At 44.4% G+C, this 24316-nt stretch overlaps 3 protein-coding genes across 10 annotated transcripts in view; 1 reads left to right on the top strand and 2 right to left on the bottom strand.

Moving 5' to 3' along the window:
- TRAF3IP3 (TRAF3 interacting protein 3) overlaps window positions 1-3049 on the top strand; it is a 31536-nt gene extending 28487 nt beyond the window's left edge. For 6 of the 7 annotated variants that reach the window (XM_030561695.1, XM_030561700.1, XM_030561696.1 and 3 more), the window contains 2 exons: window positions 2219-2332; window positions 2813-3049. In XM_030561695.1, the coding sequence (XP_030417555.1) occupies window positions 2219-2332; window positions 2813-2896 (198 nt within the window). In that variant the 3' untranslated portion in view covers window positions 2897-3049. Of the gene's footprint in view, window positions 1-2218; window positions 2333-2812 lie in introns of those variants that run through there. The other variant, XM_030561698.1, reaches the window with a different exon arrangement.
- Window positions 2825-7991, bottom strand: C4H1orf74 (chromosome 4 C1orf74 homolog). 2 transcript variants are annotated; one of them, XM_030561701.1, is made up of 2 exons: window positions 6213-7991; window positions 2825-5398 (listed from the first exon to the last, which is right to left on the bottom strand). In XM_030561701.1, exon 2 carries the CDS (start codon window positions 5266-5268, stop codon window positions 4468-4470), a length of 801 nt encoding a protein of 266 aa, XP_030417561.1. In that variant the 5' UTR covers window positions 5269-5398; window positions 6213-7991; the 3' UTR covers window positions 2825-4467. The 2 variants fall into 2 exon arrangements, with proteins under 2 accessions (XP_030417561.1, XP_030417563.1); XM_030561703.1 differs by having other exon boundaries at window positions 6121-7991.
- Window positions 7992-9890: 1899 nt separating this feature from the next.
- On the bottom strand, window positions 9891-23961 carry IRF6 (interferon regulatory factor 6). The gene is made up of 9 exons (XM_030562714.1): window positions 23916-23961; window positions 20391-20441; window positions 18692-18868; window positions 17161-17365; window positions 14077-14199; window positions 12087-12233; window positions 11443-11835; window positions 10838-10956; window positions 9891-10475 (listed from the first exon to the last, which is right to left on the bottom strand). Exons 3-9 carry the CDS (start codon window positions 18863-18865, stop codon window positions 10254-10256), a joined length of 1383 nt encoding a protein of 460 aa, XP_030418574.1. The 5' UTR covers window positions 18866-18868; window positions 20391-20441; window positions 23916-23961; the 3' UTR covers window positions 9891-10253.
- Between the last annotated feature and the right edge of the window lie 355 nt (window positions 23962-24316).

Below are 24316 nucleotides of genomic sequence, written 5' to 3' on the forward strand. Positions count from 1 at the left end.
GAATTATAGAGTAAGTGCTTCCTAAGCACAAGCATGTGTTAGCAGCACCACTGATGCTGGATACCCCTAGGGGAGTGCTGTGGGAGCTGCTGTTATGGGGAGCACACACCTGCCCCTCACAGCATGCAGTAGTTATCATCTCAGTGGGCTCCCCCAGAACCACAGAGCTATTCTACCAGTCTGCCCTCTGCACTCAGCCCCTGGCAGCTCCAGTGAGGCAGTTACTCACTGCTCATCCTAGACATGCCTGTGGCTCCAGCACTTGGAATGTAAAGGGTCAGACAATTAAAGTGAGACCTGGGGAATTGTGGCTCTGGGAAATTTAATTGCTCTGCTTTAATCTCTCTTCCCCTACTTCTTTATATTCTCGTCAGCCCCACCCCCTTCAGAGGAGCTGTTTAGGAGGGGAGGGAGAGCTGAGGCTTTTTCTTTCTTCTTGACCATCTAATATAGTGCCTAGAACAATCCCCAGGCACCAAGGGACTTATACACAGGAATTTATAAAATAGGCTTTTACCCTTCTCTGTGGCAGATGGAGCTCAGTGTGTCTTACTGAACCCACACTGTCTCCTCCAACGACTACAAGCACCAGCCATTGCAAATTAGGTCTAAATCAGCTGGGGGCAGGGCGAGTGCAAAATACCATTAAATCTAAAGGAAACAGGTGAGAGCAGGAACTGGCTAGAACACACAAAGTTCTTGCTTTGCCAACAGCTTATACAGGGCTACATTACAAACAGTACTGTGCACCATCAAGAATAACTTGTGTTGCACATCACATAGACCACTGACTCCTCATACAATGCAGCCTCAAAACAATCTGACCAGCCCTAGGCACACCTGACCTGCAATGCATTGCCACAAACATCAGTGCAACCAACACAGAATACACACAAACACCAGGAGGTCTCCACAGGTAATAACAGTGACCCCAGGCATAGCCAGAATCTTGGTGCTTTGGGGGGAGCTGCTAAAAGTACAACTTCCCCTCTCCAACATAAAAAGGAAAAATCTAACAGCCACTCACCTGCTGGAAGAATGCAAGATGCAGCCAGGAGCAGCCCCTTCCAAAGCAGCCATCTTAGGGCTGCAGTTACTTGATTCTGCCCAATTTAAAGGGTCAGGGGGATTGGCCCTGCTTTGAGCAGGGGGTTGGACTAGATGACCTCCTGTGGTCCCTTCCAACCCTGATATTCTATGATAAAGGCCTGGTCCTCACTACGCAGTTAAAACGATTTAAACAGTGTTAAATCGATTTAACGCTGTACCCGTCCACACTACAATGCACTTTAAATCGATTTTAAGGGCTCTTAAAATCGATTTCTGTACTCCTCCCCAACGAGAGTAATGCTAAAATCGATATTACTATATCGATTTAGGGTTAGTGTGGACGCAAATCGATATTATTGGCCTCATTCTTTTACAGTAGCTACCCACAGTGCACCGCTCCAGAAATCGATGCTAGCCTAGGACCATGGACGCACACCGCCGAATTAATGTGCCCTAGTGTGGACGCATAAAATCGACTTTATAATATCGGTATTATAAAACCGGTTTTAGTTAATTCAAAATTATGCTGTAGTGTAGACGTACACCTAGGCATTGCTCTCCCAGCTAGAGAATGTCAAAAGGTCACTCCCACAAGGCATGCTGGTGGGGGGGAGGGTGAAAGTTCTGGGGAGAGCTAATAATGACCAATCAAGTCACAGAGGAAAATGTTTTTTGGGGGGAAGGGCTGCTTCTGTGTGATGCCTTTCCCTTCCCTCCCCTCAGTCCTACTGATTTTGCTCCTACCTTCCAGTTAGTGAAACTCTGCATGGGGGCAAGCCATTTACCTATATGAAGCCAGTTGCAGACCTGAGGACTTTCTCTTCTGCTGTCACAGGCAGTGGGATGGGATTAAGTGTGTTATGCTTTGGTGGGGGAAATATTATTTTTTCTTCCCACATGACTTGAGGGCTGCTGAAAGGTGCCAACGTACTAGAACTACAGGCTAAAGACCCCAACAGGGGTAATATACGGCAGAGGCAGTGTGTGCTTCCCCTGGGCTCCTCTTAACAATAAACAGCTGTCCTGCCCTAGATGTCACAATACTAGGGGTGAGAGGGAAGATCACTCTCCACTACATCAGTCCTGTTGCCCTGGGAACTTCACTGAGAGCAGCCAAATTCTTGGTACACATGGGCCATTTCCTAACATTCCTCTGCTTTGTTTCCAGTGCGCAGATCTCCGCTCTGAGCTGGAGGCCCTGAGCGACGAGTACCGTTCCTGCATGACCAAGTTACGTCAGTGTCGAGACGAGCTCAATCAGTTCCAGAGCAAGCAGTCCAAAGTAGGAGTTCACTTTTACTGTGTCCAGTTACCTACTGCTAACATCCTGAGCAGTTTGATACCTTTGCAGGCAGCACGCTGGGGATGGGCTTGGGGGAAATTTGTTTCTCAGCTCTGTTCTACTCAGTTTCTTGTGCTGCATGCATCACTGCACCATCTGGGCCCCCTCCAGTAGTGCATTAAGCAACATGACGACACATCCATCACATTGGTTTCTTCCTCTCCCCAGGAGCAGCAGATCCATGGGAGTGTCTTGTTTTGATAGGATTTGTCTTTCTTTTAAATACACATTGCTACATGTTTATGTTAGAGAAAACAAAGTCAAAGAAACACATTGCACTTGGAGCAGAAGGTGGTGAGGTTTGTGAGGTCATCTGGACAACGGAGGAAAGATAGCGCCTGTGTTTTTACACCAGACATTAAATTAAAATTTTCCTTTTTGTGTACTGATTCACTAAACACACTTAATTCTCTCTTTCAGAGACAATGTGGCCACTGGATCCCTCTCCTAATGGTGGTGATAGCGGCAGCCATGGCGGCTTTCTTAGCCAATTTTGTACCATGAGAATCCATCAGTTTCAATTACCTCAGCATAGCAACTGACTCAACTTTTTTCACTGTAATGTATAAAAATTTTGTAGGGTTTTTGGGGGGATATTTTTGAGCTGGTCTCACTCCTCAACAAATTCACACTGGTCCAATAAATGCGGTGAGATCATTCCTCTTGCTTGGTTTAATTTTTAATTGAAGGTTGCATTAGAAAAGATTCAGTTTCTGTGCTGCAGCAGCCATATGTTTTATTGCACAGTCACTTAAAAACTCCCACTGTGGGAGGAAAGAACTTAGTAGGAGACACAAAACCTTGCCCCTCCCTGCCTTTTCTGTCCGTCTAGACTGTCTCAGCTCTTGTCCAGCTCCTCATCAACTCCTAGCTGCTCATTGTAGCCTCATCCTCTCCCCTCCCTGCCACCCTCCAATCCATACAAAGCACTACAGGTTGCTAATTTTTTTTTTTTTAATTAAGCGTAGGGAGAAAAATTGTGAAATGTCAATACCATGTTAATCCAAGTCAATGCTGGGTACTTACTGAAATTCCTTTTACAGCTGAGTTCTGTTGCTTTGACAACAGCACGTATCTTTAACGCACACATCTGTGCTGTGAGCACAAGCAGTCTATGGTAGATGGGTTACACTAGATAACATAGGCAATTAGTAACAATATTTATAAAATTTTACATGTTCAAAGCACAGTACAAATATGGACCCCTTTTTAATCCTCATATTGTTTCTGAGAGGTAAATATCCCCATTTTACAGCTGGGGAAACTGAGGCACATATGGGGAGAAATCACTTGCCCCAATGGACCCAGAGGAAAAAATGACATTAGAACTCATGGCTTCTTGACTCCTGTCACTGTGGTCATTCTTCTAATCAAACCGCCATTAGGAGCACCTGTTGATGGGGTAGGGCAGGGAATGGAATTGAATTACCACAGTTCTATTTGGAAGACAAAATGAGGTGGAGTTCAATTGTGCCATTTGAGTGAGGTTACTAGGCCCTGGTTCGCACTATGAACTGATGTTGGTATAACTATATCACTCAGGGTAGTGGAAAATCCCCACCCCTGAGCAACACAGCAATATTGACCAAACTCCTGGTGTAGACAGTGTTATGTCGACAGAACAGCTTCTCCCGTCACCATAGCTACCGCCTCTCAGGAAGGTGCAGTACCTAGGCTGAAGGGCGCAGCTCTCCCATCGGCATAGGTCACATCTTCATTAAGCACTACAGCAGTGTTGTAAGTGTAGACAAACCCTAGGAGTTGAACATCCTACAACTGGGATCCATCCAGGAACTGCCTGCAACCCAGCTGTGGGTGCCTTAATCCACAAAGTGCACTTCCAGGAAAAGCAAGTGTTCAATATATCAGTGACAGGGCAAATACAAGTTCAGCATCTAATATGCTCACCCTTCACATCCAGTACTCTGGGCCCTAAATTCCAGGTGTGGGGGAGAGCTGTGGTTTCAAGATATTCTTGGGGGAACCTTTGTCCATAGGGCAGTGTTAAGTGTCCCGCTAGATTTCATGCGTGGCACCCCCCAAGCCTGTGATGAAAAGAAATGAAGAAACTAGATTTACAAAGCAACAGCGGCTAGAGAAACCACCTCCGTTGAGATACAGAGGTTTGCAAAGTCATTCTGCACACTAAATACATCCTTCAGATTTCCACTCCACGCATCCAGGGCCTCCTTCATGGCAAGATGCAGGTTCTCTGGGACACTAAAGGAATAAATTCGGACTCTGAGATCTTTACTTATCCTACAGCAAGAGGCCTGGACAGTAAAAACTCTCAGTGGGGTCAGAGACAAACAGTTGTCAAACCCCTGCTCAGAAGTGAAAGTATAGGAAGCTGGGTAGCCCAGGAGAACACCAAAGATGGTGCATAGATTCCAATCGGAAGAGAAGATCTCACTGGTAGTGACCGGCTGGGATGTGATATTTGGCAGTGTTTTAACATGAGCCAGTATTTCAGCAATGTGGCCTTTTATAGATTCCACATACTCTGGCTCACAGTGGCCAGGACATGTCCTAGAGGCTGAAACATCAATGAAGGGCACTTTGTTTGTGAGTAACAGCATTTCCAGCCACAGTGCCGTCTTCTCCAGGTTGAGTATCAGAACATTGTCTGCTATATTTAGAAGGTGCAGCCGATGCTTTGTCAGGCCAATGCCCTGGATCTGTAGAAGATAGTTCTCGATTTTGTCTACTCCAACTGAATTGTAATCGTACAGGAGAGCGGGTTTCAATCCAGAAGCTACAGCTAAGATCTCCCCAGCCAGGTGCAAGGAGGCAGCTGGAGATAAACTCTTCTTCCTTCCTGGTCTAAGGTTCTGCTGAGCTGCCGCAGTTAGCAACTGAGGGGACAGTGTTGCCATCTGCTCCCTAGTTTCAGGATTATTCTAGAACTGGCTGATCCAGAGTGAAATCTTGAATCACGGTTCTCTATACCTCCACAATCAACTTTTCTTTAGGCTTCTGCTGCCCTAAATCACTTCCTGAAAGATACTGAAATAAACAGTATTAGCATTTAAAAGGGATCCAATGTATTTGTAAGCTTCTGAAAGTTAAGATTCCCTGCCCTCCCCCGGCTTTAATTCCTGCAAAAGCAAATATATCCCAAAATCCTCACATTTTCACCCTTGGGTGCACAAACATCCATTAAATCCCCATTTATCCTGCACAAGGCAGGGACAAAATAAATTATGTCTATCTACATTATAACAAAGATTCTCTGGAATGTAATCCCATCCCTTCAAGCTCTAGAAGCAATTTACAGAGTCCACTCCAGGATTTGGGGGTTTAAAGACTGAAGAGAACAGATTGAATAATAGCACAAAGTTTAGGGCAACACGGATAATATACAGGCCCCTAAAACTGGAGGTCCCTAAACTGTGGTCCACGATCTGCAAAGCCCTTGCTGGTGGTGGCAGAAAGCCAGCTGGCCAGGCTCTCCTCCTGGTTCCAAGCTGAAACAAAGAATATAGGAGAGGAAATGAAATGAAAGACGGTTCTTCACTGGGATCACCACCGTGCAGAGCATTTAGCACCAGTATTTCAAAGTAGACTATTCTTAGCAACAGTTTGCACACAAATCCTCTCCCCCAGAGGTCCCTCCAGTTCAGAGCTGTGCACTGTCTGTGTGCACAAGGGGGGAGGAAATGCCTGATGAGAACAGCATTGTGTTGATCAGTTTCTCAAGTGTGCCCGTCCGCGCGGATACGCCCCACCGTGTGTGCATCGGCTTGCGTATGGGGCAGAGGAGGAGCGTGCAATCCTGCTGCAGGACCCCAGCCGAACCCAGGCTCCCTTGTGCACTGACCGGCTGGTGCTTTCCTTTCTCCACTGCGGGAAGCGAAGGGCAGGACTTAGGAGCCGATTAAGAGCTCAGGCTTCCGCTTCCCCTCACTTGCTGCTCCCTCATCACCTGACACAACAGTGGCCGGGCGAGTCCCGCCTGCTGTCTGCACTTAAAGAGACAGGCTGTGTTGCGGCTGCACACGGAAGCTCTCCATGGCCACTCCTGCAAGCTGCACCCCTTGCATATAGCTAAGCTAGCCCCAGAGCAGGCTACAGGACCGGGAGGTTTCCAAATATTGCAGATACAGCTACATCTTTGCTCTTGGGGACTGTGTGCAGATGCAAGTGAAACGCCACACTTAGAACACAAGTAAAAACACCTTTCCATGTTGCATTTGCAGAATCCTCTTTTGGCTGCTCCACTAACAAGGGTTGCATTGCATCAGAATCATATTCAGTGCCCATTTCAGAGACAAAAGCCAAGTACTGAACCAGCAGCGGCCAAAGCACCACGCAAACCTAGTGTCCAAACACCTTGTAGTGAAATTTTTCAGTCGAAAGATTGTCTAGGTAGAAGCATCAACTAGAGTGTCACAGAGGGAGAGCTGGACTATCCTATTTGGCAAGTCAAGAGGGTTCCACAAACCTCACCTCTCGGCCTGGCTTGCCCCCTCTCCTGCTAGGTATTTCCCAGTAGGTCAGAGAAGCCCATTTTCAGCATTAAATTGCTGCCTTCCACCCTACTACAGAGATAAGTTCCACAGATATAACATGCAGACAGCACCTGCTCCAGGCTCTTGGGAGGTTCACCCACTCAGCAGCTCAGAGGTCCATCCTGATACACCCCTTTAGCAAGAGGGGGCATATTGCTACCCAACCTTCCCCTCTAGCAGGTCCAGGGCATAACAAAGCCTCAGTGAGCCTGGTGCAAGAATAGGTTTGGGGCCCCTGCCCATCTCAGCTGACCCACCCCCAACCTGGCCCTCAGCAACCCTCACACCTCCTGCCTCTTTCCAGATGAGCTCCTTGCTGTTGTGGTGGCAGCAGTGAGAGTCCAGGGCAGGGGCTGTTCCAGGGACTGAAAACCTGACAGTGCCACCCAGACAAGCCCCAGGCTGCTAAGAGCCTGACCACAGCAACAATCTTACCCAGGAGATAGGGGTCAGACGACTTCCTCAGATACCTGGGCGGCAGCCTACCCTGGTCCCTGGGCAGCCCCACCAGCCTCATCTGCCACTGCCACCCTTTGGGGCAAGCACAGGTGATCCCAAAATCTACCACTCTAGGCACCCTCTGCTGCATAAGCCCCATAACTTTTGGACCCTGGCATGACTAGCACTACTGTAGCTAAACCACTGTAGCTGGCTTTTAAAAAGGTTAATTCATATCACATCACCCCACCTTCCCCTCTGGTAGCCTGCGATCCTGTAAACTGGAAGGCAAACTGTACCTCCACACCAGCTGATCTAAAGGCAGCTGAGTTCCCTTTCTTATACATCCTATTTTCAAGATGACAGAAGATTTACTATAGCACATGGTTATGAGGGTAGGTAAACCTCAAAACAGGTAGCAATTCAGAGTTTTATCCAGAGTTCCTGTTCTAAAAACCCTGAAGACCTGTCAACAGCTTAAGGTGGGAGCTTAGATACAATAGGTAGCCTAAAAGCTAAACCCTTGTAAACGTACCCAACACAGTATTATTTTGCAAACAAAAAGCACAGAGGCAACTAAAATCAAGAAGAAAATTTAAATGCATTTCCAAACCTCAAAGTATTTGGATCTACCATGGGATTGGTTCATGATTTGCCCCGATGGGGTTTGCCCATCTATTTCTTATGGCACATTTAGTGAAGTCATGCTCAATGTACTTTGAAATGCCAGTTTGTACATTAATAAATATACTGCTGTTTTGCCTGTAAGGTGTTGTGTATTCTGGAAGCATCCCACGGTTTTTATGGTGCTTAACTACATCAGTTTTCTTGGGTTACAGTAAGTCAGAAGGAAAGTACTGCTGTGTCAACCTCTAAGTCTACTAAAACTTATTGGAGGAAGTAAACAGGTACTCATTCACCCATGAGTATGGTACAGCAGGGATGTTATAAATCTCTCAGTAAAGGTTTGTGTAAATGTGTTATCGTTTGCTTCCGGATAGAAGGTGCTACGCTATGCGCCCTTTTTGCTAGGTATAGGGAAAGTAGAATCTTATTTTTTTGCAGCATGGTTATATGGTTAGTCTATTTTTAAAAGTCAACTGACAAATGCATCTCTTGCTTTACAAATCCAAATAAGTGTTTTGCTTATCTCTGTTAACTAAATAAGGAAAAAGGCTAAGTTCTATTTAAGTGGGTCCTTTTGATTTAGCAGTTTCTTTCCACATCTCTAGCAAGGGAAGCCTGTTAATTGAGATATTGCATATTAAACTAACTTTTAAACCTCCGCAAATGCATGCATAAGCAAGATAGCATGAAACTGTAGGGAACTGCCTGTCCCAAAAGCTATTTTCTAATAGCAAAACAAACTTGCGTTATCTTTCCATTCTTATCCGATTATCAGTTTGCATTAGGTAACTTAATGCCTTAGATTTTGGGTAACACACTCTCTGTGAAACATCAGTTATGGTTAAATTTCATGGACTTCATAATCACTAAAGCACCCTTCTCTTCAGTGCCCCCATGCAGCATCTTACCATCATTCTCTGCTTTAAAGGGGAAAAGGTGAATTGAACATGTTTAAAAGGGCAGACACAAAATACACTGATGGATAGAAAGCATGGCACCTGTCCTTTGTTAAACAGTGCAATATAACAATCTCATCATATTTACCTCCTGGGAGATGCACATATACAAAAACATACATTGTACATTAAATATGAAAATGATTACTTTTTAGCTTTACAAAAGGTATGATTTCTTCTTTTCTATTTTCTCGCCTTTTAAAATTCAGCTTTACTAAGTTAAAATCTAGGCAGAAGAACAATTTTACTTTCAGTTTTTCTGGTTTGTCAATGCTGTATTCATGCAACTGAGTAGCACTTGTTACTAGAAAATGGAGCTAAGGGCTCACGTCTAGCCTTTATGGGAACATTAGCACTGCCACATGCCCTAAGTGCATTTCCCTCACACAAATCCCATGATTACATCATATACTGACATTCAAGAATATGGTTCCTAAGTGTTTCTCAGAGAATCAGATGCATAATGCAATGCTTTAGCATGCAGAACACTCACCTAAGACACTTCACTAAAGGGAGATCCAGGAATACTTGAGAGCAGCACAACTATAGTCAGGAAGTGAAATAGGCAACTGAATAATGAAAAAAAGTTACACCTATTAGCCTCTTTTCTCCTATTTATGCATGAGGCAGTTTATACAGAAATATAGGTATTTGGGTTTGTGATGACACAGGGAAAGGGAGAAGAGAGGTCCTGGAGGCCAAATTTAGGCTGTTAGATAAGATATTGAAGTCCAGGACCTGCATGGTAGCATTCTCTGAAGTGAAATCACAGAATCAGAAATGTAGGGCTAAGAAGAGACCTTGAGAAGTCATCAAGTCCAGCCCCCTGCATGTATCGATATATAATGCATGACTGTAGATGAAGCACCAGACAGTCATTTGCTGCTACAGAAAATTCAAAGTAACTATTTTAATCTTGGTCCATTATTTCTCAAAGCAATTTTAATAGAGAATAAAAAGCACATTGACAGTTGATAATTAAAAAACTGTTTTTTTTACATTGATCAATTATTTTATACACAAGGCTGCAAGCATTAGCTATTTCAAAATATTTAAGATGTTAAAACCTGTGATTTATACATAGATTGCTTAAGCAAACTAGCCTGAGGTCAAAAGTGTAGTGTAATTAAAGGTACTGCTTCAAAGCCTTTCATTTTATTCTCTCAAAAAAGTGAATTTCATATACTGTTGAAATTTGACCATCTGTATATAGGATTTACACAGGTTTTATTTATATAGGGGTAAGGCACCATTTAAAAATATCCTTTTCTATGTACATATAAGAAACCAGAGAGTAGAGCAGAGTTAAGTCAGAGACTTGAAAATATATCATTGTGCTGGGAGTGGCTGAGCAATATGCATAGTTGGTGCCTGCATTGGCCAGCCCTCTTGGTGATTCTGCAGGAGGCGGTACAGCTGTTTCAGGTGGGCAACAATGTTGTCTTTAATGTCAGGTGTGGAGATCTGAAGCCGCACGCTGCCGCTGTCAAAGGAACGTGTGAAGTCACCAGAAAACATTTCATAAATCATCCGAGCTACCACTGGAATTACCTGTTTAAAAGAAAGCAGTTATTTTAGCCTAATGAGGATGATAACCTAAAAGTGGCAGAGTAAGGTTCCAATACACTCAGGTATGCCAAGACACTTCTGTAGTGGTAGACTCTTTATCCATAGAACAGTTTCATTATCACCTGAGCTGCAGAAACATTCCACTTCACTGTAAGTGGATTCCATTTTACTTTGATTTAAAAGCCAAAAGAATCCTCCAGCTTGCAGTTCTGGTTTCTTATCTCATGAAGAAGTTGTACACTGTCACATATGCTGATATGGAGAAAATGTATTAAGGAAATCGGTACTCGATTCATCCACTTGTTTTAACAGATGCTTGTTTGGCAGAGCCATAGCTCCCTTACCTGAACCACTATCAGCTTTCTCTCCTTAGGTTTTCCATCAGGCCATTCTTCTCCAAAACAGAAGTAGATCTCATAAGGTGGCTGTTTTTCTACCTGTCCTTTCTGATGGGCAATCAGCTCTAAGGAAAGAAGCAGTGTGGATGTCAAATGGGGCGTTATGTTTCTGGTGGTGGTACAGTATCCTGCTCCACCATCTGAATATGAGTGCTTATTACAAAGCATCCTGTTCAGAATCTCCACTTTTATTCCAGCGAAAAATGTTTACCCTTCCAGCATCACTTTTCTCGCATCTCAGAGCTTTTTTGCTCTCCTGGATAAAAGGTTCTCCAGGAATTACACTAGCCACCAATGCTGCTCAATGAATAAAATAAGCAGTTAGTTGTTTAGCAGAAGACAATATCTGTTCACTTTTCCCTTCTTACCCTAGGCCTTATCCAAAGCTCATTGAAGTCCATGGAAAGACTCCCATTTACTTCATTGGGCACTGAAATGAGGAGTAAGACTATCAAGACTGACCCCAGGCTGGCTATTCCAGCCTAAGCTGGAATAGCACTGTCAGCTGAAAGGCCAGTTCTCAACATTATTGCCTATTTCAAGTTACTTACCACTTAAAAATGTTTCCAGACAGAAGAGTTTGACTTTCTTTTGTCTCTCAATCAAGTTTGGTGCGATGGATGAAGGAGCACATGGTCCAGACCAGTACACCTTGCACTGGCAGAGCCGAATGGCATAGATGGCATGGCCACTGACCTCCAGAATCAGTCCCCTGTCCATAACATCTAGTAGCCGACTTGTGAAGATCTTCTGCTTTTCGTTGGTGATTTGGTCTGTTCCTGGAAATTTTACTTGCTCCAAACTAATAGGTCCAAACAGCTCTTCTTGGTCTGGCATAGGGCCCAGTTCTCCATAGAAGAGTCTACAGCCCTGGGGGTTGCTTACAGTCGTCGTCTGCCCAATCTCTTTTCCTCGATACTCAAACTTGATTTCTAGATCTGTCACTAAGAGATAAATTGTTAGAATGACTTTGTTCCAGTTAAGCAAAGACCTTGCCATGCACCAGATAAGACAGGGTAGAAGTTATTTGCAGGAAGAACATTACAATATAAATTAGACCTGATGAAGTATATTTTAAATATGTACAGTTATCTGTGTGCAGAAGTGTAAGAGGTCAAAATGCAGTAACAGTAAAGTAAATCAGACTATTTTAGCCACAGTGACAGATGCACTAGAAATCCACAGATACACTTACTAGGAAGAGAGCTAATCCAGAGCTCAGGAGAGCTGAAGAAATCATGCTGCAGAGCAGATGGAGGCATCTCCATATCTAGAGGTTCATTCTTTGGCCACACTGCTTCAGGGCTGCAGTTTTCCACACTGGCTGGCCCCATTGGGGAATCTATACAGAAGAATCAAGTAAGTTTGAGAACAAGTATATTTTAAAAAACTAAAAAACTTTGACAAATTACATTCACCTGCAAAAAATTAGCACGGCTGACCAATTTTTTTTTATTAGCATTTGACAGACATGCCTGGTCTGTTAAAAACTCATGCAGAGATTTCACTCTATTTAATAAAGTTATTAGAAACATATTATAGGTGTTATAATGATGCTCACTCTCTAATATGGTAGCACCTTGTTAATAGAAAGATCTTATTACTATATTCCTGTATAATGCCTTTAAACAAAAGCTAGCTGTTTTAATGAGTACTTTGTTCTAATATTTACGTAACAAGTTTATAAATCCTTGCTATCTTCCTAAGTAAATAAATAAATAGTTAAAAAAACTGAACATTTATTTGGTCCAGTAATGACTGCATTTTTATTAACATGACTAATTTATCTAGACAGAACTGTGCCGCAGAATTGACAAAGTGCTATCATTAGCTTTCCATAGTGTCAAATATAGAGGGACAGAGGCATGAATAGGAACATCCGCTCTCATTCCCTTGTTCCCAAAATTATTCTGTTAAGTGCAGAAGCTGCTCTAAGGCAAAACTGGTGCAGTTGTTTGGTCTTCCACCCTCTAATCAGAGAGCTGGTAACACATGAACAATGATTTCTCTTACACCACTTCTCCCCCAACACTGCCTTAGGTCAGGTGGAAGCATACTGGTAAACATCTTCGTAGACTGGAAGGGAGTTCAGTATCCAGACAATGTCAGACTGCAATGGTCTGAGATGGCCAAAGAGTGTCAGTGGATAGGCAACATACAACAACCACACTAACTGAGAAATGGACTAAACAATCTCAATGCAAATAGGTTCAAATATCTATAAGATGGTAAACTTCAGTCACTCTCTAGGAATACTATTATGACAGCTAAGTACTAGTATTATTGCATTGACTGGAGCAGTTTCTAACACAAAGAATGTCTTTAGTTTAATTAAGAACTAGCAACCTTTCATAAAAACAGCTCAGGTCAAAGATTTAGAGAATGGGAAAGGGACAGCTTCACTGCATCTTGTCTAACCAGACTGTCTAGAAAATTTTAGACATCAGTTCTGACCCTTCGGAAACCTAATAAAAAAGTGCATTTAAGTTCTGAGACAACAGTACAATTAAAATCTGCCAAACCTGAACCTAGCTGCATAAAAAATATAACAGCAGCTATTTAAGAAATCACAGACTATCCATTATTACAGGATATTTTGATTTGACATATAGAATAGAGCATCCTTTTGCTTTTTAGCGTGCAGCAGTTTTCTTTTTAAAAAGCTTTATTAGAGGAATCAAGTTGGTATGGATGTAAACTGAAGTAGTGAAAGAACAGATTTGTGAATGTGGGATATAATATTGGTGTGTTAACAGATTTCTTTACAAGGCAAGAAGCGAAGGATAAGTTGGTCTGAGAAGAAAACTTTCAGAAGTCTATTTTTAAGCACTCCCTCTCATTTTCTGATAGAGTTACAAGTTTTCTTTAATAATAATACCACTTAGCTCTTATGTAGTGCTTTCGATCCACAGATCTCAGAGTGCTTTACAAAGGAGATCAGGATCATCATCCCTGTTTTACGGATAGGGAAACTAAGGCAGAAAGAGGTGAAGTCATTTGCCCATGGTCACCCAGGAACAGAACCCAGTTCTTTCAAGCCCCAGTCCAGTACTTTATGTACTAGGCCATACTGCCCTCTATCATAGTATTGATTAACAAACAGACAACTAAATTAAAATGCTGATTGCATACATTGATTTACAAGTCCATCGCTTCATTGACACATAATATCCTATTCTACTAACCATTGATATTAAGAAATGGAAAGGTATCCTGTATGGGAACATGCTGAGATGGATTCAGTTCCTCTTCCTCCTCCTCATCAAGGTCATTATCTTTCTCATCCCATGGAGCAGAGCCAGTGGAGCCTGTACATAACCAGACAATATGGGGTTAGCAAGCAATACCGAACTTCATTAACAACTGAGAACAAGAGACATAGATCATCAGTAGGGGGCCAACAGATGCACTCGTTGAGCAACAAAGAGATCGGTCTCAGTTACAAACTTAAGTCAAAGCTTAGTATGAAGAAACTGGGCAAAATTAATTACTGGTCAAATTCCATAGAAGTGTTTGAATTTTGCCCAATGTGAGTTTAGTTTCTCTTTTCAATTTTAGCCCATTTACCTTGAACGGTTTCGAAGGTCAGCAGCACACAGTGAAGATAGCTGCTATTTGTCAGGCCCTGACCAATTTCCTTTTTACTTCCAGATTGTGACATTTTTCACTGGCAAAAAGGGTACCGCTCACAGCATTCACCTCACACCCCCGCCCCCCCCGAAATCTTAGAACAATCCTTCACTGTAGTGCACTTACTGGTAAATACTGTAAATTAGAAACTAGTTTTGTGGAGTATCAGATGTTAACTTGCATGCTTTACCAACATCAGAAGAGTTGGGGCATGTGCAGAAATAAAATAACTGAGGTTTTTGGAAGGGCACCTTCTGTTATCTGTGGCCACTCCTGCCACCCCACCCCCCAGCAGCCCAAGGAGCTCTGACACTGACACTGACACATACACACCACACCCCGAGTGACTGGAGGAGCTCACCCCACCCCTGCCCCTCCTAGCTAGGGTGACCAGACGTCCCAATTTTATCGGGACTGTCCCGATATTTGCTTATTTGTCCCAAATCTCAACCAATGTTAGGTCGGGACACTGGACAAACAAGCAAAGGCTCCGGAGCCCGGAAGAGATGACGCCCTCCTCCAACCCCTCCTTCCTCCATTGGCTCCCTCCCCAAATCCCCACCTCTTGCCAAGCACGCCATGCCTATGAGACGCAGGGGAGCGCGGGGCCGGGGTAAGTGAGAGTCCAGCCTGGCCCCGAGCAGGCGGGACTCAGGCTTGGTACCTGGAGGGAGAGTAGGGGGGTGGCCCACGGGGCCAGGCGGCGGCTGTTCTCCCCACCTGGGCAGCAGGACTCGGGAGCAGCTGCTACTGCAGCTCCCACTGCCGCGGGGGGAGGAAGTGGCCAAGCATGTGGTGCTCGGCGGCTGCAGCTTTGGCGCCAGGGACCAAACCCCCTGAGCCCAGGCCTGCTGTGGGGACCCAACAGCGCGCACGCTGCACTCAGCTCCTGGCCAGTCACATCTGGGCTGGCTGCCCAGCTGGTGCAATCCCGCGGTGGAGGCATCTGCAGCCCAGCCCCGTTTGTTTCCCAACGGGACCCAAGTGGGATGTGGGGGCTGGGGCCTGCTGCCCCCACTCCGGGGTCACCCATGGGATTGCACCAGCTGGGCAGCCAGCCCAGACGCGACTGGCCAGGGGCTGGGAGCAGCATGCGCGCTGCTGGGTCCCTGCAACAGGCCCGGGTGGTTCGTGGGCGCCAGAGCCGCAGCCACCGAGCATGGCCAGCGGTTGTTTCCTCCCCCCACGGCAGTGGGAGCTGCAGCAGCAGCTGCTCCTGAGTCCTGCTGCCCAGGTGGGGAGAACAGCCACCGCCTAGCCCCGCAAGCCACCCCCTACTCTCCCTCTAGGTACTGCGCCCGAGTCCAGGCCGGACTCACACTCACCCTGGCCCCGCGCTCCCTAGAGTCTCCCGGGCCTCCCTTCAGCACTTGCAGAGGGAGGAGGAATCAGGGGTGAAGGATTTTTCTTTTCTTTTCTTTTCTTTTTTTTTTTTTTTGCTCTGCCGCCACTTGCTCTGCCCCTGCCCTGCCCTGCCCCCCCCACATCCCGATATTTGACCTGGGTGATCTGGTCACCCTACTCCCAGCCCCAGTGGCCAGAGGAGTTCTGTGCCCCATTGGTTATGGGAGGGTGGGGATACCCATGCTTGGCCCCCCCGTGCACAACCCTGAGAAGAGTTATAAATAATATGCATTAAAATCATGTTTAAAATAATTTATGTTAACGAGGTAAGATGCAGACTGAGAAGCATAACCACCCCGGACTGTGCAACATTTAATATACTAGGAAATAAGGGCCTACACCTTGAATACTGCGTACAGCTCTGGTCACACCATCTCAGTAAAGATATATTAGAACTGGGAAAAATACAGAGACGGGCAACAAAAACAACTAGGGGTATAGAACAACTTTCATATGAGGAGAAATTGAAAAGACTTGGACATTTCATCTTAGAAAAGAGACAACTAAGAGGAGATATGATAGTAGTCTATAAAATCCTGAATGGTGTCCTAAAAGTGAATAAGGAAATGTTATTTACACCTTCACATAACACAAGAACCAGAAGTCACCCAAGGAAATTAATAGGAGCTTTAAAAACTAATATAAGGAAATACTTCTTTATACAACATGCAGTCAGCCTAGGGAACTTGTTGCCGGGGAGGTTGTGAAGGCCAAAAATATAACTGGGTTCAAAAAAGAATTCGTTAAGTTCATGGAGGAGAGGTCTATAAATGGCTATTAGCCAAGATGGTCAGAGACTCAAACATATGCTCTGGGTGTCCCTAAACCTCTGACGGCCAGAAGCTGGGACTGGATAATAGAGGATGGATTACTCAATTATTGGCCTGTTCTGTCTATTCACTCTGAAGTATCTGGCAGCAGCCACTGTCATAAGACAGTATACTGGGCTAAATGGACCAGTGGTCTGACCCAATATGGCCATTCTTATGTTCCTATGTAAAGAGCTAAGCTCACTCCAGTATAACTCCATCAATTTCAGCAAAGGGGGATGAATGTGGGTCTAAATCCTTTAGTTTAATTAGTCATCATGGACCCCCTTTCCCCCCCAACCTGTCAGCAATGCTTGCAACTTTGATTGCAGAGGTAGCTGAAGAGTTAATATATCAGGGGAACAAGGCCCTTGTATTGGACTGATGCCTGCTTAGTAACTTGCACTGTGTCACCCTTTTCCTCACCTGGGTTAATGATTGATCCTTGGGACTGCGGGATATCACACACTTCATAAATTTTAACGGGATTCATTGGCACCTCTTTCGTGCCATCATACATCAGGTTGAACTCTCGGCTTTTGTTAAGAGCACATCGGAGCTGTGCTTTCCACTTTGCAGGGTCTGGATCGTCAACTCCTTCTTGGTACTTCCCTGTTTCCACAGCCCATGCCTGGGAGCAAAGTACACAGTGTTCATCTGAGTCCTGTTATGCCGATTTTTAATTGTGTCAGGTTTCCAAATAAATACATTATAAAAATTGTCATCTTTTACAAGAAATCTTCTAAGCTACAACACTTCTTAGAGCAGCTAACAAATAAAGTACCTTTGTTCCCCTGCACATTATCTTTCTCTCCTAACACAAAAAAGGCTCAAATTTTTATGAGTGACTAGTGATTTTGGGTGTCCAGCTTGAGAGACCTTAATGAAACCTGATTTACACAATGTTGAACATCAGCACTTTCTCAAAAATCAGGTCCCTTCTAGATCTCTCAGGTTGGACACCCAAAAATCACTACTCACTCTTGAAAATTTGGGCCATAGTTTGTTGGGTTAGAACAAGCTGGTTTAAATAGGGGGAAAATGCACTAGCCAAGATACTAGTTTTCTTTTAAACAACCCTAAACTCTGCCTTAGTAACTTGTCTGCAGCATGTGGCTGCATGCTACCGTTACACAGGCAGAATTTGTGTAACAGTAGCATCCAGCCACACATTGCAGACAAATTCTGTGATTCCACATGAGACTGCCTTGGGAGACATTACAACGGGACAATAGTGGATATCAGAAAAAGGAGGCGCACTTGAATTTGTTCACTGCAAATTTATTCCATATTCTGATTTCAGATCAAATTATGCACAGAGGAAATATTAATCTAAATGAAAGTTTGCCACTAAATATTCAGAACAAGCCAGCCACTTTCCAGGAAAAGGTAGATATTACAGGAAACAAATCTGTTAAAAGTCAGCAGTAACTAGGAAGTCTTCTACAATAATGGAATTAGGCTGGCAGTTTGAAAGAAGCACAAATGAGTACAGTGATACCTTTAACAATTCTCTCCCCCAACTAAATGCCAAATTTTGCACTCAGATGCATGCAACATTCCTTCTGAAGTCAAAGGAACTGGATGCATTTAGAGGGCAAAATTTGGCTACAAATTGTTACTAGAAAGATCATCCAATAATTATTCCAAACAACTCTCAACACTTCATCTCCAGCCTAGAGTTGTTGCCTATGTGTTGGAATTCACAGGATTATAGGTAGCAAAGAGGTGTGTTCAGTTTGTGTAGGAAGTTAAATACAAAGACTCGTGGTGTCGTTTGCAAGTTTCTGGTCTGACTTATAAACATTAGGTAGCAAGAGAATAAAGCATTACAAAGTATTTGTTTTTAACAGTTCATGCGGAAAAAATATAAAACAAAACAAGATTCAAATGCTTAAAAGTAGCTAGAAAAGCAGTGTCACAAATTTAGGATTTTTTTTTGCCCTTCCTCCCCCACCTTAAAGATGGTGTTCTCCTCTTCATGTTGAGGACTGTGTCGAGTTGCATGCTTCCAGGGGATCTGAAATCGCTTTGCTTCCCGATTAAGCCATACGAGGCCTGGATACATGCCACTATCTACCTGGGCTACTAGCCAGGGTTTCAAACGAACTCTGCGTGGATGTAATGCCATTATCTATAGAAAGACAAAAACCAATCAGTAGGAAAAGCACCAAGAATTAACTGAGTCTCTTATTCACTAATAAAGTTAACAGTTTCTTGAAGCTGAGCAATAGAAACTGAATTAGGAATATCATATGTGATGGTTAATTGCCGTTCTTCTATATTTATTTGAAAGCATGTTTTAAATACATAATAGCTATTAGATTTTAACCAGATTATATTCTACTAAAAACAGTTACTAATCTGTCACTAAAAAAAGGCCTTAATGTTTTCAAACAGTTTAAAACAGTCTGGGTTAAATCATTGTAAAAGCAGAAGCCTTCTACATTAGAAGTTGGTGTATAATTTGTGTTAATAATTGAGCAAAGTGAAGGATAAAACCCAATCAGAATGTTGTTTTAGATGCTGCAAAGCTTGTTATGCAAGAGATAAAGCTAAAAACAAACAGTGGAAGATAAGATATTAGAGTTTAAAAAAAACTTGAACTACTTGATCAGATTATCCACAATCACAATATTCTTTTCCCTCCTCAACTGAAATAAAAAACATGCCCCTGCTCAGCCCAAAAATTCAGCAATTGCAGGGTAGTCTCAAATGAGTTTTGTAGCGGAGGATACCAAATACAGATTTAATTTGAAAGTAGTTGCACATCTACATGGTGTATTCCAAACAGCCATCAAAGTCATCTGTAGTTCAAATCTTGCAGCTATTTGCAAAGGACATTCATATCTCTCATTATTCAATATGCCAAACTACACTAACCAGTACATTTTTAGTTTGGTTACAAGAGAGCTTTGAAAGGAAATGAACAACAAAGATTTACTTTTTCCCAAGTTCAGGTTTTGTGAACAAAAAGGTTTTATTAAACTTGTTAACAGAAATACCTTCTCTTTTTAAAAATCAACTGAAAGTTTGTTGAGATTTAAATAAATACTCATCTACTGTGTTTGCAACTCAAACATTGTAGTATTTTACCAGTGTATGAGAACCAGATGTCAAATGAAAAGTAAAACAAACAATCTAACATGTACTCCCAGTTTGAAATGAATCAAGTAAACAACCAGACAAGGTGAAAACTAGTTTAAAAAATCACATGAAAATTGCATGTAATTAAGACTTATATTCTATAAAAAATTCAAGATATTTATAATATAGACAGCATTCTTTAGATAATTTTACAGTATATTAAATTTCAGGCTCAAATTACTTGAAAAGAGGCTTAAATTACATGTACATGTACATGTTTAAAGTTTGCATTTTTGAGTGGCTCAAAACTCTTCTTTATAACTATTTTTATCTGGCCTGATTTTTAGCATACAAAACCTTGGTCCAAAAGGACTTATGTATTGAGTGCATAAATCTTACAACATAAATATTTTTCCTAATCAAGAATAGTTGTTGAAGATACATGAATCTCTCACTATCTACTGAGGATTATTAATGTAAAAGTCACAAAATATGATTTCAGAATAGGTGCAAAAAGCTTTAAAGAAGCTACCGTAAGACTAAATACATCAATGTATTTGTAGAAATACCTGCAGGTCCAATTCCAAGGCACGTGATACAAGTGATCAGAGAGAGTTAATCTGTAACCAGAATAGAGTTTGTTTTATTATCAAGTGGGAAAAATACTCAGATCCTGCTGCAAAATGCTGTTTTAATTTAGATTTAAGAAATAGGTTAAAAGATGCCTATTCAAGACTTCAGATGCCCTAAAACAGCATTGTTAATAAAATAATATCCCAACAGCATAAAAGAATGTCAACAAGAAGTTAGCTATCCACCTACAAAAGCTCCTTTCTGTTCCTTTATGGCTCTGGAAAGCATATCTTGAGCTGTCTCCAAAAATTGTAACAAACAAACATTTTGTTGCATCCCTATAAGGTCATCAAGTTCTGTCTACTTTGGACTAAGGGTTTGTCAAATTGGTGTGCAGCCAGCCATGGTGTAAAACTACAGCACACCAGACTGCCTTGCACTAACATACCATGTGGCGCACTCCAAGACTTTCACTGAATTGTAGCAGTGACCACATGAGACATAAGCACACAGCAGGTGGGTGCAGTGTAGACTCATACTCCGGCTTACCACACACTATTAAAACGGATGCAGAATACACTGGTGAAAAGGACAAAAAGGAATCTCCTAGTGAATTTTCAGCATAACAAAAAAAAATCTGTGTAAAGTTAAACATGTGTGTTCGCTCCTAACTCTAGTCCCATCCATACAAAACCCTTTAACTCAAGTGTGGTAGTGCCTGTAACTTGAGTTATGACTAGCCCATTAGGAGGTACGGGTTGGCTACTGCTGAGTTAGTACAACTCTGCTGCTAATCCAATCACTCCACACAGCTCAAGTGTTCTTCTGCTCTCACTAACTCAAGTTAACTCGGAAGTGAAGATGCAGCCCTAGAGCCATATCAAGTACAGTTAATTTTAAGATTTATACACCTAATACATAAGTTTTCACACTCGAGTGATGTAGCTTGGCCCATCTTACTGTTAAGGGTAGAAAAGCTGCTACTCTAGGGTTGCCAGTTGTGCCTGGATGTATTCCTGGAGGTTTCATCACATGATATACTCTTGAATTATGATTAATCTTTAATTCCTGGGGACTCCAGAACAATCCTGGAGGGTTGGCTACCCTGTGCCATCCTGATACCCAATCCAGGAAGCCTGGTGTATCGATGTTGTCCTACCTACATACCTCAGTTCTCACTATATTCCCCAGCTGCAAGGTTTGTGTTGCAAACAGTGAACTGAAAACTACCTTTAAACAGAAATGAAACTGACTTGCTTTTCATTGCCTAAGCCAGGGGTAGGCAACCTATGCACTCCTGCCGAAAGCGGCATGCGTGCTGATTTTCAGTGGCACTCACACTGCCCAGGTCCTGGCCACCAGTCTGGGGAGGGGACGGGGCTGTCCATTTTAATTTAATTTTAAATTAAGCTTCTTAAACATTTTGAAAATCTTATTTACTTTACATACAACAATAGTTTAGTTATACACTACAGATTTATAGAAAGAGACCTTCTAAAAACGTTAAAATGTATTACTGGCACACAAAACCTTAAATTAGATTGAATAAATGAAGACTCTGCACAGCACTTCTGAAAGGTTGACAACCCTTGGCCTAAGCCAAGAGATATCACAATTACACAGACAGCAAATCATGGAAAGTAAATTGGATTAGCTGGGGTACAGTCATTCCTACCCCAGGGTCTCTTGCACTCCCTCATAGCTTTTCCAAACATACTAGGGGAAGAAACTTCCCAACAAGGGACAGCAAAGCACAGTAAGGTACATCATTGGAGTGCTGTTCTTTTTCTCTGAACCACTGAGTGGATGGACATCACTACTCAGATCTTGTCTATACTAGGGAAACTTGGCAGAGGTTTCCTACCATTGCCAACACTGGTGCAGCTCCATTACTGTTAGCCAAATTGTGAAGCCTAGTGTAGACAGGCTGCAGGCTGCCATTAGTTTAATGAACACCAAATGGATAAATATGGTTAGGATAACAGTGCTTAAAATGCCAGTGGCCAAACATCAATGGAACAACATTTTCCTAGCGTAGGTCAGTTTTCAGAGACAAGACACTAGATTAGAGGTGGCCATTGTCCTCTCTCTCTATGGGAATCCCCACATAGCTAAGGCCTTGTCTACTTCAGGAAACTGACCAGCATTTAACGACGCTGATCAATTTCTACATGTAGACTAGTCCCAAGGCTTTCCATGGCCCACCCACAGACTAAGGCAAGAGGGGTCAACTACACGTGGCAGTAAGTGACCTAAGGCTTTTTATAGGCTAACAAAAATTGTGCTTTTAACAATCAAGTTAGCTTAACACCAGCATAGATACAGATTAACTTTACCATAAAAATAACACAGCCAGGCTGGTCAATTACCAGCCAGGTAGTAACCCTGTTGCCAAGACCATCTTTCAACCTGCTAGAATCAGTCTAGACATGTTAAACTGCCTGCACTGGTGCTTACAGAGGGTCTGAACTGGATTAATCCAGCTCAGTTGAAAAGATGTACCTTCTTTTCCTAGTCTGGACAAGGCCTAGCTCAGCTTAAACCATTTTCCCTCAGGGCTTCCCCTGAGTCATAGGGGTCATCCCCAGGGCAGATGGTGGTGGGTGTAAGCCATAGGGTGGGGGCTGGCTAGGATGGAGTCATGGGGTAGTGGAAGGGGCCAGCTGAGGAGCAGGAGACTGAGTGGTTGGAAGGGCTGTGGGCAGGTGGGGGGCGGCATGGGGCTGAGGGGTGGGAAGGGGCAGGAGACTGAGGCATATGAAAGGGCTGTGGGAAGGGACAGGCTGGGGGACAGGAGGGAGCTGTAGGGAGGGGGATAGGAAGGGGCAGAGGATGGGTAGAAAGGGGCAGGTTGGGGGGCAGGAGGCGGGAAGGGGCAGGCTGAGGGACGTGGGAAGGGGCAGAGGATGGGTGGAAAGGGGCAGGTTGGGGGGCAGGAGGCGGAGAGGTGGGAAGGGGCAGGCTGAGGGGCGTGGGAAGGGGCAGAGGATGGGTGGAAAGGGGCAGGTTGGGGGGCAGGAGGCGGAGAGGTGGGAAGGGGCAGGCTGAGGGGCGTGGGAAGGGGCAGAGGATGGGTGGAAAGGGGCAGGTTGGGGGGCAGGAGGCGGAGAGGTGGGAAGGGGCAGGCTGAGGGGCAGGAGGCTGAGGGATAGGAAGGAGCAGGCTGAGAGATATGGGGCTGAGGAGTGGGAAGGGAGAGGCTGGGGGGCAGGAGGTGGAGGGGTGGGAAGGGGCCGTGGACGGGTGGAAAGGGGCGGGCTGGGGGTCAGGAGGGTGAAGGGTGGGAAGGGGCAGGCTGGAGACTGGGAAGGGAAGGAGCCTGAGTGGGGGGCGCCGGGGAGTACGGGGGAGAGAGTACAGAGAGGAAGGGGGCAGGGGCTGGAGGGAGCAGGGCGTGCGGGGGTGGGGGGACAGGAGCTGGGGGAGTAAGGGGGCAGGGGCTGGGGGAGGAAGGGGGGCGGGGAGTGCGGGGGGGCAGGGGCTGGGGGGAGGGGAGTGCGGCCAGACTCTCGCTCACTCACCGCGCAGCCGGCTCCGGCGCTGCCCCAGCTCCTGGCTCGGCTCCGCCCTTCCCCCCTTACCTCACCTGGCCAGGTGCAGCCGGGCGCAGCCGCAGCCCGCCCCGCCCCCGGGAGCCGCGCTGGGGAGGGGCCCGGCCACGCTCGGGATGGGGCGGAGGCGGGGAGTTAGGGAGCAGTGAGAGCTAGGGGTGGAGGTGTTGGGGGCACTGGGGGGGATTTTGAGAGCTGTTGAAGTGGGGGGGGGGTTGCTAAGGAGTAGTGGGGGGCATTTAGTGGGTCAGCTCCTGTATCCATACCCCACTGGGTACACAGTTTCACAGGGTGTTGGGGGGCAGTGCAGAGGGGCAGCACACCCAACACACGGCACCTCTCGATGGACTGGATCCAGAGATGCAGGATCT

Source organism: Gopherus evgoodei, chromosome 4 (genome assembly GCF_007399415.2).
Source record: "Gopherus evgoodei ecotype Sinaloan lineage chromosome 4, rGopEvg1_v1.p, whole genome shotgun sequence".
Taxonomy (NCBI): domain Eukaryota; kingdom Metazoa; phylum Chordata; order Testudines; family Testudinidae; genus Gopherus; species Gopherus evgoodei.